General features: G+C 38.3%; 1 protein-coding gene across 3 annotated transcripts in view; it reads left to right on the top strand.

The window, feature by feature from the left end:
• The first annotated feature begins 4,393 nt into the window (after window positions 1-4,393).
• Window positions 4,394-18,013, top strand: part of CCDC152 (coiled-coil domain containing 152) — a 39,976-nt gene continuing 26,356 nt past the window's right edge. For 2 of the 3 annotated variants that reach the window (XM_055554871.1, XM_055554869.1), the window contains exons 1-3: window positions 4,394-4,490; window positions 9,145-9,233; window positions 10,927-11,032. In XM_055554871.1, the coding sequence (XP_055410846.1) occupies window positions 4,457-4,490; window positions 9,145-9,233; window positions 10,927-11,032 (229 nt within the window). In that variant the 5' untranslated portion in view covers window positions 4,394-4,456. Of the gene's footprint in view, window positions 4,541-9,144; window positions 9,234-10,926; window positions 11,033-18,013 lie in introns of all 3 variants that reach the window. The other variant, XM_055554870.1, reaches the window with a different exon arrangement.

Here is an 18,013-nt window from a genome sequence, read left to right as displayed (position 1 = left end):
GTTGTGTCCAGCTCTTTGCAACCCCATGGATACCTAACAGTTTATTTATTCCCTTGACCCACAATCAAGTTATCACTAAGAAGGTATGTTATGAAAAAGTTGATGTTCTCAGGAGCAAAGGAATATTCTAGACTTAAGCCATTAAACTCATGACATATTATCTTTTTTTAAGTTTTTATTTTGTATTGGGGTATAGCCAATTAACAAACAATGTTGTGATAATCTCAGGTGAACAGCAAAGGGATTCAGCCATACATATTCATGTATCCACTCTCCCCCAAACTCCCCTCCTATCCAGGCTGCCACATAACATTGAGCATAGTTCCCTGTGCTACACAGTAGGTCCTTACTGGTTATCCATTTTAAATATTCATGCTATGACATTAAAGCCATCATGGATCACTTGTTTATGTACCTGTGCAGACTTAAAATTGTATTTGAGAAAAAAAAATCTGACTTCTACTGAGAGTACCCCCATAGTCACCTCCAACCAACTATGGAAGACCAAGCTACCAAGAGTTGGCTAGATTCATTAATTTTCACAAAAAATAAGTCACCTTTATCATATGCTCATGTCTAAACTGTATTGGTTTCTTCTGAGTAAATAGAATATTTGTACTTTCTGTCCTCAACCAAAAAGGCAAATTCTACCCAGTTAGCAATGTGATTCTAGTTTTAACAGAAGCCTGTTGAAAGATGGAATATTTACATATATAAGGATAATTGTTTCAAGAAAAGTAGTCCAAATATTCCATGGTTTAGGATTTATCCTGGAGTCATGCCCAAATCCTTCTCTCTACATGGAGAAGGAGAGAGGTCCAACCAACATAGTTCAATGGGGTCATAGACCCTATACACACCCTGTACAGAGTGTCTTTTACCCAATTATTGAAAATAATGCTGAAAACCAGGGAATCACAGAACTGGGACCTAAAGTTGTAGTTGAAGACAGGACAAGATGGTTCAGTAGCAGATAGTGAAATATGGGAATCAGATAAATACAGAGATAACAGCATGGAGAAGTGTGCCAAGAGTGCAGGAGGGGCAAATAAAAGCAACCCCAGCATCTATCTGTTGCCCCCAGCTAACATTCTGATGTATCCCTCAGGGCTTAGTTCCATCTTATCTGCTCTGAGACATTCTCCATGATAATGCACTATATTTAATGCAACTTCCGTTCACTTTTTAAATCAAAATCATGGATTTGTGTTTCTTTCCTTCCACTTATTATAATTTTTATTTATCATTTATTTACTTGTTGAAGGAAATGGCAACCCACTCCAGTACTCTTGCCTGGATAATCCCATGGACAGAGGAGCATTGTAGGCTACAGTCCATGGGGTCGCAGAGTCGGACACGACTGAGCGAACACTTCTTCTCTTTACTTGTTGATTATCTATTTTCCTCTCTACACTGTAAGTCCCCTGGGGTCAGGAGCCATGTCTGTTTTGTTTATTCCTAGTATTCTCATAGATCCTCAAACATGGTTGGTGCTCAACATGTTTTTGTTTTTTTTTTAACAAATAGATGAGTTAGTGCTGATGATCTTAAAAAAGCCGTCTTATAAAACTATAAGCTCTGAAGCAGAAGGAGAATGTCTTATTTGTCTTGCTCTCCCTAGCACCTAGACTCTTAGTAGCTGATACCTTGAAAGAACTTAAATATTTTAAAATGGATTAATAAATGAAGTTGTCTGCTATAAGAAAAACATCAATGTATCATTCATCTTAAGATCCTTACATACATTAATTGGTAACTTCCAATTTTCTTCAGTTGCATTTATTTTCCAAATCAAGGCACTTTTTAATAGATTCAAACATTAGTTTCTTTCTACTCCCTTTGTTACCATTTATAATAATGTAAGTTAATTTCTCTCTTATGGTTTTCCAGGCAGTTTCTGAGCAAATGTTCAGTGAGTCCTTTCTGTTTCTCAGTCAGATGGTATTGATGAATACAAGCGTGAAAGGCATTTCCTTTTTAAATGAAATCATGGGCAGTTCATATAGTTTCTCATCCACAGATATATTTTTAACTCACCAGGATTTTTTTCCAAAAAAAAAAAAATGCTAACATATACAAACTGGAAGAGAAGCTTGTGACTCATTTCAAACTAGAAGAATCAAGCCAGGTTTTCATGATTTGTTTCTGGCATGTTGGTTCATCTATTTATCCTAACTAAGCTGGCACAATACAGAAATACATACATATAATATTATACACACACAAACACAGAGTTTCTTTCTCCAAGGAGCAGACAGTGCAGCAGCAAAGATAAGATATCAATTCAAACAGCCCTAACAAATACCAAAGAAGGCCAGTATGATCCAAAGTAATGGAAAAAAAGTAATAAAAGCATAGAACAAGGAAAAGTAAGTCATTGATGATTGATAAAATCAGTGAATGCCTCATGGAGAAGATAACATTTTAGGAGGGTCTTAAAGTGGGTTCATCTCAATAAATAATATAAGTAACACAGAACATTATTTGCATACTTATTATTTTGAATTGGATTCCTTCATGGCTCAGTGGTAAAGAATCTGCATGCAATACAGGAGACCTGGGTTTGATCTCTGGGTCCAGAAGATCCCCTGGAGAAGGAAATGGCAACCCACTCCAGTATTCTTGCCTGGAGAACCCCATGAACTGAGGAGCCTGGTACAAAGAGTCAAACAAAATTGAGTGACTAACAAAACAACAATTATTTTGAATCAGCAATTCAAAGGGCCATTTTCAATATCCCTTTGTGTTGTTACTAATGTCAAGGAAAGCCTCTTGGATAGTCAGAAGTTTCATCTCTTGTAAGATCTCTAAAAATTAAACTATGTGTGTGTTTGTGTATGTGAATTTTGTGAAATCAATACAGTAAAGAACATGAGAAGATAACATTTTCAAAACATTTTGATGAGCTATGTTTTATCATAAGACAAATTTAAAACCTTAAAATTTTATCTGTTATTTAGTCCACTTTCCTTATTTTAAAGTGAGAAAAAAAAGACTTGGGAATCCCAATCTTTCCAAGATTACCAGCTGGTCAGCAGCATGAAGAGGTTCCCTATCACCACCCACATTTTTCCCACTTTGATCTAGTTCTGTTGCCACCATGCTATAATACCTTTCAGATAATAATGTATTATTTATCCTGCTACACTTTACATTTTTCTGCTTGCCAATTTTGTTCATAGAAAAATCAAATTAATAAATCTTCCCTCTCCCACTCAAAAAAAAAAAAGTAGACAGGGAAAAGATGGCAGTGGATACACTTTCAAATGGTTATCAATTTTTTTTAATTATAATAATTAATACTTTTAATACTTAACCTTTGGCACAAAGTACATTAAACACTTTTAAAGTACATCATTTCATTTAAACATTACAACAGCCCTATAAAGTAGGCCTTAGCCTACAGTGTTAGTCATTCAGTCCTGTCCAACTCTGCAACCCCATGGGCTGTCTCCCACCAGGCTCCTCTGTCCATGGAATTCTCCAGACAAGAATACTGGAGCAGGTAACCATTACCTTCTCCAGAGGATCTTCCCAAGTCAGGGATGGGCAGTTTCTTTATGAGCTGCTGCTAAGTCACTTCAGTCGTGTCCTACTCTGTGCGACCCCATAGACAGCAAGAAAGCCCGTAAAGTACGCATTAACTACTGTCTGTTTTTACAAAAAGACTGAAGCAGGTATAATTTAGAATCTGCTCACTGATCACCCCCTTGGTAAATAGAAGAGTTGGGGCTTGGACCCACTAAAACCCATGCCATTAAACACTGGGCTACTAAGACAAAAACTCTGTAGAAGGGAGATCATATCCATTAACCGACTCCAGACTGCACAGACTGTATTATATCCATGATTTCATCTCCATCACCTACCACAGTGTCTGGTACTTTATAAGCCTGCTGCTCCTGCTGCTAAGTCGCTTCAGTCCTGTCCGACTCTGTGCGACCCCATAGACGGCAGCCCACCAGGCTCCCCCGTCCCTGGGATTCTCCAGGCAAGAACACTGGAGTGGGTTGCCATTTCCTTCTCCAATGCATGAAAGTGAAAAGTGAAAGTGAAGTCGCTCAGTCGTGTCCGACCCTTAGCGACCCCATGGACTGCAGCCTACCAGACTCCTCCATCCATGGGATTTTCCAGGCAAGAGTACTGGAGTGGGGTGCCATTGCCTAGTTTATGTTATTAGAATAAACAGTAGTGGTGACTCATTAATCACAACTTAATCCAATGTGATTTATTATTTGCTCAGAAAATAATTATTGATCTGATAGTCACTACGTGTTGAATCGTATTCTAGTATCTACATGAAAATACCTAAGCCCAAGGAGGTAAGGCTGGGGGTGGGGCCCTCAGGGCAGGCTCAGTGGGGACTAGGAGAAGGGAGGGCCCATTGTTGGGGGAACACGCTTCCTGAGGAGGGGACAACAGTTAGAGCCGGACCAGTACCAGGAGGAAGCTGTGCATGGGGAGGCTGTGGAAACCGCGAGCGACAACAGGTAACGCTCCAGGCTTTTCCTCCGCGAATTCGAAATCTCCTTTTCCACAGGTATTCTTTACTTAGCACTTCTTCACACTATCCTGGTTTGAGACAGAAGTTTGACCCAGCCACCTCTCCCACCCCGGGGGATTTTTGTCGTGCTATAGAGTTGAGCTCCTAGGGACACCAGAATGGGAGAGGAAACCAGGAGCCCTAGGCCTCAGGACTGAGGGTGAATTCACGCAGTATGGTGAAGAGGGGGGTTGGGGAGATAACAAACCTATTCTGGGGTGCGGAGGGCCGGCCTGAGCAGGGTGGGGGCGAGGGCAAGGAAGGAAATGGGGCTGCCGCCCACTGTGGGGGTGGTTGAATTTGGGGTTGTAGAAGTCAGGAGTCAGTCCCGGCTTCTCAGCAAGAATTTGCCAATCACTGAATCAGCAGCCTGTGACCTAGTTCACCGGGCGAGAAGACCGTACCAACTGAAGAGATCTTGCTCTTGTCCCTCATGCATTGGAGGAGAGGTAATGAAGACAGCTAGAAACAATCAGATGGCTTGGCCAGTGTGACAAAAGTGATAGCATGTGTTGCTAGCCAGTGTAATATTAGTGATGATTTTATGAGGAAAAGCACCTCAAGGCTCTCATTAGGAGGAAAGAGTTGGGAGAAATCGAGCTCAAGTAAAACGAACTTAGTTCAGGAGCCAGATTCTGAGACAAAGCTGTAGTAAAACCTTTTATTTATTTAAAATGTTAGGAACTACAGAGAAGACATACAGATGGCCAGTAGACACATGAAAAGATGTAGGTCAAAGCTATAAGGAGGTACCAAGTCACACTGGTCAGAATAGCCATCATTTAAAAGTCTACAAGTAACAAATGCTGAAGAGGTTGTGGAGAAAAGGGAACCCTCCTACATTGTTTGTAGGAATGTAAATTCCTACAGCAACTATAGAAAACAGTGTGGAGCTTCCTCAGAAAACTAAAAGTAGTTACTATATGATCTAGCAGTCCCACTCCCTGGGCATATACCCAGACAAAACTGTAATTCAGATACATGCTATGAACCCCTATGTTCATAGCAACACCATTCACAATAGCCAAAAGATGCAAACAATTTAAATGTCTATCAATAGATGAATAGATAAAGAAGATGTGGTACATATGCATAATGAAATACTACTCGGCCATAAAAAAGAATGAACTAATGCCATTTGCAGCAACATGAATGCAACTAGAGAGTATAATACTAAGTGAAATAAGTCAGAAAGAGAAAGAGAAATACCATACAGTATCACTTGTATGTGGAATCTAAAATATGGCATAAATGAACCTATCTACAAAAAAGAAACAGACTTGCAGGCATAAACAGACTTGTGTTTGCCAAGAGCGAGGAGGGTAGGGGAGAGAAAGACTAGGAGTTTGGGATTAGCAGATGCAAACTGTTATATGTAGAAAAGACAAAGAACAAGGTTCTATTGTATAGCACAGGAAACTATATTCAATATCCTGTGATAAACCATAATGGAAAAGAATATATGTACATAACTGAGTCACTTTGTTGTATAGCAGAGCATGACTCAACATTGTAAATCATCTGTACTTCAATAAAATAAATTTTTTAAAGTTAGAAATTAAGGAAAAAAGTTGTGAGGAAAGATTTTTCATCATTCAGATTATCCTATAAATTAAACAAAAATATATATTGTGATGATTTCTAAATTTTGCCCCAAAAGGAATTTTACTGCATTTAAATATCACCATCCCATGATGCTATTACAGTTAGTCTTCTGTCTTAAGGATCAAGTTTTAACTATTTTAGAATTTTACTACTATATGTGATACAGAGGATAATAATTCAGTAAACTGAAAATACACAGCTAAAATTCAAACTTAAAACCACTAATAGTTGTTAATGCAGTATAAAATAAAAAGAAGAAGGAAATGGGATTTCTTTATACAGTAACAAATTGTCAAACAATGTCTATGTTTTGGAGTACCTCATTTTAAACAATATGTCCCCAAAATTATTTTGAGTAATTACTTTAGGAATTTTACGTACATTTTACTTTGGACTACTTATCACAGCCACTGTCACACACCAGGCATTTGCACATGCCCTGTTGGAACCAGAAATCAAATTGCCAACATCGCTGGATCATGGAAAAAGGAAGAGAGTTCCAGAAAAACATCTATTTCTGCTTTATTGACTATGCCAAAGCCTTTGACTGTGTGGATCACGATAAACTGTGGAAAATTCTGAAAAAGATGGGAATACCAGACCACCTGACCTGCCTCTTGAGAAACCTATATGCATGTCAGGAAGCAACAGTTAGAACTGGACATGGAACAACAGACTGGTTCCAAATAGGAAAAAGAGTACGTCAAGGCTGTATATTGTCACCCTGCTTATTTCACTTCTATGCAGAGGACATCATGAGAAACGCTGGGCTGGAAGAAGCACAAGCTGGAATCAAGATTGCCGGGAGAAATATCAATCACCTCAGATATGCAGATGACACCACCCTTATGGCAGAAAGTGAAGAGGAACTCAAAAGCCTCTTGATGAAAGTGAAAGAGGAGAGTGAAAAAGTTGGCTTAAAGCTCAACATTCAGAAAACGAAGATCATGGCATCCGGTCCCATCACTTCATGGGAAATAGATGGGGAAACAGTGGAAACAGTGGCTGACTTTATTTTGAGGGGCTCCAAAATCACTGCAGATGGTGATTGCATGAAATTAAAAGACGCTTACTCCTTGGAAGGAAACTTATGACCAACCTAGATAGCATATTCAAAAGCAGAGACATTACTTTGCCAACAAAGGTCTGTCTAGTCAAGGCTATGGTTTTTCCAGTGGTCATGTATGGATGTGAAAGTTGGACTGGGAAGAAAGCTGAGTGCCAAAGAATTGATGCTTTGGAAATGTGGTGTTGGATAAGACTCTTGAGAGTCCCTTGGACTTCAAGGAGATCCAACAAAAGTCCATCCTAAAGGAGATCAGTCCTGGGTGTTCTTTGGAAGGACTGATGCTAAAGCTGAAACTCCCATACTTTGGCCACCTCATGGAAAGAGTTGACTCATTGGAAAAGACCCTGATGCTGGGAGGGATTTGGGGCAGAAGGAGAAGGGGATGACAGAAGATGAGATGGCTGGATGGCATCACCAAACTCAATGAGTTTGAGTGAACTCCGGGAGTTGGTGATGGACAGGGAGGCCTCGCATGCTGCAATTCATGGGGTCACAAAGAGTCGGACACAACTGAGCAACTGAACTGAACTGAACTGTCCTCAATCTAGAATACTGAAGTGTCACATTTTTATTTTCTCCTTTGTGTTTGCTAGGGAAAAGTCTAAAGACAAGTATCTCATACATTTAGATTGTTTTAATCATGATTCTTCTAGCTGTTCTCCTACCCTCATATGTAAATACTTGCTGTTTTGCAAAAGTCAGTTTCCATCCTAACTAGATGAGCTTACCTCTGGAATTCTGCAGAATGTCTTATGACTGATTCCATAGAACTGAAACTGGAACTCTTATTCTTAACTTCAGCAGTTAGTTGGTTATACCCCAAAGTACTCTTATGTAAAATAAAAGAATAGAAATACTTAGTGCTTGCTTTAAGCATATTAATTTCCTTATGTTCATTATTTACCAAACAGGTTGCCAGCCAAAAAAAATAAGAAAATTAATTGTATATGTCTACTCAGGCTGCTGCTATAACAAAATACTACAGGCTCAGTGGCTTAAACAACAGAAATTTATTTTCTCATAGTTCTGGAAGCTGGGAAGTCCAAAATTAAGGTGACATCAGTGTTGATCCTCGTGAAGACTCTCTCCCTGGGTTTCAGAGAGCCACCACCTCACTGTGTGCTCACAGGGCCTGTCCTCAGTGTGAACGTGTGGAGAGAGAACAAAATCACTCTCTTCCTCTTCTTATGAGGCCACAGTCTTATCAGATTAGGGCCACACCTTTATGATTTCATTCAACTTCCATATTCTCCTAAATATTCTATATCCAAATATAGTCACAGTTGGATTTAGAGCTTCAACATGCAAATTTTGAAGGAGACATAATTCAATTCCTAGCAACAAGCAGACTACCAAGAAATTCAGCAAAAATTATTTGTGGCATGATAGTTAAATATTTTAAACACTTTAAATTGAGAATACATACAAATACAAGTGTCAGTCAGTCGTGTCCAACTCTTTGCAACCCCGTGGACTATAGCATGCCAGGCTTCTCTGTCCATGGAATTCTCCAGGCAAGAATACTGGAAATGGGTAGCTATATTTAAAAGCCATGTATCAGACTTAGTAATGCATCAGATTTTAAATGCAGTCATACTGATGGCAAAGAGCTGAGTGATGAATGGTGACATAATTTTTGTGTAATAGGGACAAATAATTTCTACATATGCACATATCATTGCACTAATTATAGATTGATTTAGAGAAAACTTGGCTGGAGAGGCTGTGTAGAAGAGTAGAGAAGCCTTAATTCATTTGATCGTTGTTAATAATGGGGGTATAATAAGAATTCTCTTGAGTGCAATGGAGCTCAAGTATGTGCTCTATGAGTGGAATACAGGAACTTTAGTATTTGAACTATTATCATTATTATAGTGCTTTGTATTTTGTTTGTTTGTTTTAACACTATCTACTCTTCACTGTTTAGATATGAATCAAAACAGCGAAGGATGTATGAAAAAGATTAGCAGTGTGAATCTTGACAAACTTATAAATGACTTTTCACAGATAGAAAAGGTATGTAAAGATATCCAACAATTGTGGAATATAAGGGAAAGTGTAACAGATTTTGTCAATGGAAGGAGTTAGGAAAAAATATATATATAAAAAAAGAAGCAAGATAAAAATAATGGAAATGTATTTTTTTAAGCCCCTTCTCTCTCATTTTTAAAATCTATATTTAGAATGTATGTGGTTGTAACTCATTAATACTAGTATCAAAATGTTTTGGGGGCAAGGGAGCAAACAACTGATATACTTGTGCTAAAGTTAAAGGGGAAATACATATGTATATACCCTGGATGTCCATAAACTCAAGAATGGTTTAGTAAGGATTGAAGTAGATCCCTCACTCCCTCAATCCCTTACTGTTATGACTAATTTCCTTTTTAGTCTTTCCTGTTCTATCTGTTCCTTTTCTCTTTTGCCTAAAAGCAGACCTGTTTGAAGTCCCCCTCCCAAACTCGACACAAATTGTATGTCAGACTATATCCCCAAGTATATACTAGGCTTTTTGTCTCCTCTGCCTGGGAGAGGAGTAGGAGTATCTGTTGAGAAATGTAAGTGGATAAATCAGATTTGGGAAGTGGATTTGTAAAATAGGAATAGGAGGAAGAATAATCCCTACCTCTATTTTCTCTCTTTTTCTTATCATCCTTCTCTATTCTTTCTTTTCCTCTGTACAGTGTAGTATTGCCATCTTAAAAAATTTTCATGATGATGGGTATTTTCATATAATGAGCTTTTTTTCCAACAATGGACTTGTATTTTTTTTAACCAAGTGATTCTGACCCAAGTAAGAGAGGAGAGAGAAGGAAATAACACTTTGGTGGGAATAGAACTGGTACAAAGCATTTGGAGCTTAATTTAGGATTATCTCTCATATTCTTAGATATTTTAAATTAGAAATATTGTTTTTTAATGCCATAATGGTATTGTGATTGTACTTTTGAGTCATCTCTTAGAGAAGCATATAAATGATAATATTTATCAATGAAATAATATAGTGTCAAGGAGTTGCTTTGAGATAAATTCAGAAGCGATGAGAATAAAGAATGGGTAGAAGTACAGATTATACAGGATAGGTTATGAGTTGATGATTTTTGAAGGTGTTTGAAGGGTACATGGCAGTTATTACATTAGTCACATATATGTTTGAGAATATTTATTCATTGACTGTAATAGCAAAAAATGGGAACAGCACAAATTTTCCTCAATAGGGAACTATTTAAATAAATTATATTCATGAATGAAACTCAATGCAGCTGTTAAAAAGAATGAGGTAAGACTTTTACATGCTTATATGCCATCATCTCTGAGAAAGTAGTACTAAGTGGAAAATCCAAGGTGCAAAACAGAGTATAATGTGACCCTTTCCTATAGTTGTTTAGTCATAAAATATTTTGGAAATATTTATAAGGAATGGTTAGTTTTAGGAGTGGAGGTTGAATAGTTGGAAAGAAGGGAATTCAAATTAGGTCATATTTTTACTTTTTATAACTTTTCATAACTATTCACCTATTTTAACTTTTTATTATGTTACTCTTTAAATTAAAGATAAATTAGGAAGTTGACTTATTTAAAAATGTGTGCCAAACTTAATTATTAGACTTTCAGGTATTAAATGGTTTATACTTTCATTCTTAGGTTAAAAAAAAATCAAAATAGCGGCATTGATTTGGGAATAAAATGTATTCTGTTTCTTCTATAGAAAATGATAGAATCCAGTGGGAAGAACAATATCCTGGATATGCAGTTGGAAAAAGCTAACTGTTTATTAAGAGTAATGCAAACAAAAGAGGTCGCAATGAAACAAGGTTAGTTCTTTGCTTCCTGTAGAAACAGTTATTCTAATGAGTGTGCTTTTTGCTATAACTTTACATTTGTAAAATATTTTGTAAAATTTGTAAAAATTTTACATTTGTAAAATTTACATTTGTAAAAATTTGTAAAAATTTTACATTTGTAAAATTTACATTTGTAAAATTTGTAAAAATTTTACATTTGTAAAATATTTTTAATTCACATAGAACTTTTCAGATTATCATTTCATTTTGCCCTTAATATAGCCCTGAAAGACTATATAGATAGGACTGATGTTATTATTCCACTTTAATAATGAAGAAACATAAACAAAGGAGGGTGATCTGTCTGCATCCAGTCAGCTAAGAAATGACAAATCCAAGGGTCAGTCCAGGCCTTCAAACACATGGAAAAAGTACAGTTGAATTCCTGCCTCACAGTTACACCAGAAGAAACTTCAGATGGGTCAAAAATTTTAGTGTTAGAAAGATGCTGTCCTAGTCCCGCTTACTTCTCAGACATCCATGCCATGTGCTCTGCTCAGCTTCCAGCTGCCACCATCCCTCCTTGTGTCTACTCTGCCCCCTCTCTGTGCACCCGTTAGCTCTCAGGGAGCGTGGGAGCCTGGGCACCCAGCCTGGCATGGTGCTACTCGTTGAGAAAGTGGCATTGCTCTGCAGCACAAAGGTCTGGGACCACACTCAGTTGAACAAGCTGCCTGGCAACTTCACCCCAGGCCTGGTAATGCTGTTCTTCCCATGCAACTCGTTCCTGGCATCAGGAGAACGCTAGGTACAAAGAGAGCCTGAATTCCCTCAAGTTCAGAGACTTTTCCAGAAGTGTATGGTGAGTGGCACGCAGATGCATCTGCTCTGCACCTTCCTGTGGAAGGCCTTGCCCTGGCCTTCTGACAACCACTGTTTTCAACAGATTCCAAGCTCATCACTTGATCTCTGTGTGCTGCAGCGATGTTGCCTGAAACTTGGAGAAGTTCCTGGAAGGTGCATCTGTGCCCAGCATGGAAACACTGCTGTCCCAGGAGCCCAGCTATGCCTAGGGCTCCCCTCCTACTTCTGCTGTTTGCCAGTCACAGTGATACCCTCTGTGTGGGTTTCATCCATATTTCCTCTAAACCTTCATGGAGAAACCACCTGATGACCAGGAAAATCCCCCTAGATGAATGTTAGTCCTGTCCATCCCAGCCTCCCCTTTCGTGGACCAAGCCTCCTTACTAATAAAGTGCTGGGCATCAGGAAAAGAAAAAAAGAAGCCATATACATACACTTCCTTGTTATGTCAACCGAGAGAGCACATAATCCATAGCAACAAGCAAAACTAGCACAAAGTTTCTAATACTATCTTATTACAAAAGGAACCAGGACTTCTTGAAGAAATGGCTGATTCTAAGACGGGGGCAAGAAATATATAAGTCGAAAGCATCTTGTAGTACCAGGAAATAAAGTACTCAAAAAGGAAAAACTGCATAATAATGGGGTATGTCAAAGATACAGGACTCAAGTGAAAAAGTACTCAATGACCAAAGCTGGAACAATTTGAGCAACAAAATAAAGTAGTATTAGATTAAAACCCCAGGTATATCCATGAGTACATATTCATAAAAATAAATGAATAAATAAATATATGGGATGAAGAGATAAATCTCTGCAGAATTCCAAATAGCTTATGTAAATGACTTGGCCTTAAGGAAATATAACACGGCACTCATCAGGTGTGGGCTGTGTATAGTGATTTTTTTCACTATCAGATCAGATCAGATCAGTCACTCAGTCGTGTCCGACTCTTTGCGACCCCATGAATCTCAGCATGCCAGGCCTCCCTGTCCATCACCAACTCCCAGAGTTCACTGAGACTCACGTCCATCGAGTCAGTGATGCCATCCAGCCATCTCATCCTCTGTGGTCCCCTTCTCCTCCTGCCCCCAATCCCTCGCAGCATCAGAGTCTTTTCCAATGAGTCAACTCTCCTCATGAGGTGGCCAAAGTACTGGAGCCTCAGCTTTAGCATCATTCCTTCCAAAGAAATCCCAGGGCTGATCTCCTACAGAATGGACTGGTTGGATCTCCTTGCAGTCCAAGGGACTCTCAAGAGTCTTCTCCAACACCACAGTTCAAAAGCATCAATTCTTTGGCGCTCAGCCTTCTTCACAGTCCAACTCTCATATCCATACATGACCACTCGAAAAACCATAGCCTTGACTAGACGAACCTTTGTTGGCAAAGTAATATCTCTGCTTTTGAATATGCTATCTAGGTTGGTCATAACCTTCCTTCCAAGGAGTAAGCGTCTTTTAATTTCATGGCTGCAGTCACCATCTGTAGTGATTTTGGAGCCCAGAAAAATAAAGTCTAACACTGTTTCCACTGTTTCCCCATCTATTTCCCATGAAGTGATGGGACCGGATGCCATGATCTTCGTTTTCTGAATGTCGAGCTTTAAGCCAACTTTTTCACTTTCATCAAGAGGCTTTTTAGTTCCTCTTCACTTTCTGCCATAAGGGTGGTGTCATCTGCATATCTGAGGTGATTGATATTTCTCCTGACAATCTTGATTCCAGCTTGTGCTTCTTCCAGTCCAGCGTTTCTCATAATGTACTCTGCATATAAGTTAAATAAACAGGGTGACAATATACAGCCTTGACGTACTCCTTTTCCTATTTGGAACCAGTCTGTTGTTCCATGTCCAGTTCTAACTGTTGCTTCCTGACCTGCACACAAATTTCTCAAGAGGCAGATCAGGTGGTCTGGTATTCCCATCTCTTTCAGAATTTTCCACAGTTTTTTGTGATCCACACAGTCAAAGGCTTTGGCATAGTCAATAAAGCAGAAATAGATGTTTTTCTGGAACTCTCTTGCTTTTTCTATGAACCAACAGATGTTGGCAATTTGATCTCTGGTTCCTCTGCCTTTTCTAAAACCAGCTTGAACATCAGGAAGTTCACGGTTCACATATTGCTGAAGCCTGGCTTGGAGAATTTTGAGCATTACTTTACTAGCGTGTGAGATGAGTGCAATTGTGCGGTAGTTTGAGCATTCTTTGGCATTGCCTTTCTTTGGGATTGGAATGAAAACTGACCTTTTCCAGTCCTATAGTGAAACATATACTGAATGGAAAAGGGGGTGATAAAGAGTAATTATATAGTGGGGAAATCTGACGTACACGACTTAAGGCACGAAATCAAGGTCAGCTTGATGTCATGTTGATAGTAGGTACCCTTGCTATGATGTGATGAAAATGGCACTTTACTTCTATGTTTTTTCTCCCTATAACCTCATCTCATCATGAGATAAGCATCATATTCACATAGAGGGATATCTACAAAAGACCTGGCCAGTAGTTTGAAAAACTTAAGTGCATCAAAAACAAGAAAGCTCTGAGAAACTGTCACAGCAAAGAGGACCTGAAGAAGACACGACAATTAAATGTAATGTGGTATTGTGGATGGAATCATAGAATAGAGAAAGGACATTAGGTAAAAATTAAGAAAATCAGAGTAAAGTATGCATGCGTGCGAAGTCGCTTCAGTCGTGTCTGACTCTGTGCAACCCTATAGACTGCAGCCCACCAGGCTCCTCTGTCATAGAGTCTCCAGGCAAGAATGCTGGAGTAGGTTACCATTTCCTTCTCCAGGGGATCTTCCCGACCATTGGCAGGCAGTTTCTTTACTACCTGCGCCATCTGGGAAGCCCGAGTAAAATATAGATTTTAGTTAATAATAATGTATCAACATTGGTTCATTAATTGTAACAAACATACTGTACTAAAGTAAGATATTAATAATAGGGGAAACTTAGCTTAGGATATTTCACAACTCTCTGTAGCATCTTCCCAAGTTTTCTGTACATCTGTGCTCAGTCGTTCCCGACTCTTTGCAACCCTGTGTTCTGTAGCCCGCCAGGCTCCTCTGTCCATGAGATTTTCCAGGCAAGAATACTGGGGCAGATTGCCGTTTCATACTCCAAAGGATCTTCCCGACCCAGGGATCAAACCAGCATCTCTTATGGCTCCTGCATTGGCAGGCAGATTCTTTACCACTAGCACCACCTGGGAAGCCCATCTATACATCTAAAACTTTTCTGAATAATAAAGTTAATTAAAGGTCAAAAAGTGAAGCCACAATAGAAGAGAATATAGGGAGTTTTGTTTTTATGTTTTTAAGACTGAAGAAAGCCTTTCCAAGTGTGACATCTATCAGTGGATATCTGGTTAAATAAATTATGGTATATTTTGTAATGAACTACTATATAACTGACAAAAAGAATGAAGTATCTTTATATGATATAGCATCAGTTCAGTTCAGTCGTTCAGTCATGTCTGACTCCTTGCGATCCCATGAACTGCAGCATACCAGTCCTCCTTGTCCATCAACAACTCCCGGAGTTCACTCAAACTCACGTCCATCGAGTCAGTGATGCCATCCAGCCATCTCATCCTCTGTCGTCGCCTTCTCCTCCTGCCCCCAATCCCTCCCAGCATCAGTCTTTTCCAATGAGTCAACTCTTTGCATGAGGTGGCCAAAGTACTGGAGCCTCAGCTTTAGCATCATTCCTTCCAAAGAAATCCCAGGGCTGATCTCCTTCAGAATGGACTGACAGTTGGACAGTTGGATCTCCTTGCAGTCCAAGGGACTCTCAAGAGTCTTCTCCAACACCACAGTGCAAAAGCATCAATTCTTCAGTGCTCAGCTTTCTTCACAGTCCAACTCTCACATCCATACATGACCACTGGAAAACCATAGCCTTGTCTAGATGGACCTTTGTTGGCAAAGTAATGTCTCTGCTTTTGAATATGCTATCTAGGTTGGTCATAACTTTCAATCTCCCACATATAGTAAATGAAAATAATAATGTACACAGCAGTGTATTATCATTTTTAAAAAATATATCTTAACGCACAAACACCCTCCCCCCTGTATATTTGTAGATCCCTGGAAAGATAAACAGTGCCCTAGTAACAGTGTTTGCTTTGAGGGGAGGGAAATTGGTTAGTTTGGGGGCAGAGATTGTCAAGATACTCACTTATCACTAAACTTGTGTTTCATGTGTGTATATTATTTGAAAAACATAATCAAATACTTCCTTAAAAATTAGTTATACTTATTCTAAACCTAATGACCTTTTTCTGAATAATACACAATAGACGTGAAAGAACAAGTGAGAATGATCTCTTAGAAAGCAAAGTGCGTACTAATTCACTTAGGAAGGACAAACCATGTATGTGACTGGACTTGTTCAAAAGTAAATCATGATATCTTTATATTTTCTTCACTTGATATCAGATAAACAATGCCTTTGCCAGCTCAAGATGGTAACAATATTGATATTGAAGATCAACTACTATAAAAAAAAAGCCTTTTGTGCACATTTTATTTAATATTTCCAACTGATTTATGATATAGATATTAATACCCAAATTGTTTATAATGGTAGAGCCTAAATTTGACCTTAAAACAATCACTGATTTACTAAATTATACAATATAAGTGATAGCTTAATGTTCTGAGCTCTAGTTTTTAAGAATTGGATAGGATAGTTCTTCAAATTGTACTGTAAAGTCCAACAGAAATGATGCATAGGAGAAGTTTTGCAAAGAGAATTAAAAGCTATTATTCTAAAATAATGAATGATATTCTATTTTATGGGGCTTCCACGGTGGCTCACATTTGGTAAAGAATCCGCATGCAATGCAAGAGACCCAGGTAAAATTCCTTACTGAGCCAGTTTCCTGTTTTCAAAAATGTGTTTAGAGAGCCACCTTGTGTTCTAAATTTGAAAATACACAATTTGGAAACATTCAGTATACTTTCAGTTTCAGGGTTCTGTTTTCAGTTTGCTAATTACTGAGATAACATACTTTATACGTGCTGGATTCATGCTTCTAAAGGTGCAAGGACAAATGACAGCAGGATCTGTGCCTCCATTTTTAATTGCAGCAGCTAATACAGTAATATACATGAAGTAGGTGATGTCAGTTGTCATTTAACCATCATTCTGTTACTGGGACTCAGCAACAGAACAAAATGAAGGATGGTGGGAACTTTGAGTTGGCGATAGGGGAGGTAGAGTGGGAAAAAGGAGGAGTAGAACCTTGTACTTGCATAAAGCTTTTAACTTCTACCGAATACTTTCATTTCTATTAATGTAGTTGAAGTACATGGAGACTGAGTTATAGGACCTCTAACTGAAAACGGGAAGTTTTGAACTCTCCCCTCACAGTATTGGTTCTCTCATTTAGTTAATAAATACAAAAACTATTGAACACTTATGAAATAGTCATCACATTAGAAGTAAAGATTATCAAAATAAATATCTTTACCTGAAAGAGTTCACTATCTAGTGGGAGAAACCATCTAACTAAAATGTAATGTGAACAATGGGTAAAAGTAATATATACAAATTGTGGGACACAGAGGAGAGAAACAGTAACAATGTTAAATATCTGTGAATGAACTTAGAAAGTATATTTTTTCATTTGGTTGTCAGAACAACCTAATATAGGAGAAAAGTACATTACCCAGAGTGTCATAGTTACAAAGTAAAGAAGAAAAAAACTCTAATCCAGTTCTGATTCCAAATTTCATGGTTTCATCAGCATGTTATACAATTCCTGAGGAAGTCTTGAATTAAGAGCACAGGATTTGAAATGTGAAAAACCTGTGTTCAAACCTAGACCTTCCATGTACTGTGGAATCTTTGTTAAGTTACCAGATATCTATGGATGACTTCCTCCCTTTGTGAAATCAAGATAATGATGCCAACTTCTCAGCATCAGTTTGAATACTGATTATAATGTTTATAATGTATTTAATGTAATGCCTGACAGGGTAAATATTCAATAATGTACTCTAATGTACCTAGACAACTTTTTACTGTTAGATAAAAGTGTGTCACATTAATGCACAGTGGCTGAATATCTACTGTGGGTCTCTAAAACTGAAAGAAAGAGAATAAGGTTCAGTATTTAATAGCCATTAAGCC

This window comes from Bubalus kerabau, chromosome 18, assembly GCF_029407905.1.
Source record: "Bubalus kerabau isolate K-KA32 ecotype Philippines breed swamp buffalo chromosome 18, PCC_UOA_SB_1v2, whole genome shotgun sequence".
Lineage (NCBI taxonomy): Eukaryota > Metazoa > Chordata > Mammalia > Artiodactyla > Bovidae > Bubalus > Bubalus kerabau.
This window is presented reverse-complemented; position numbering and strand designations above follow the sequence as displayed.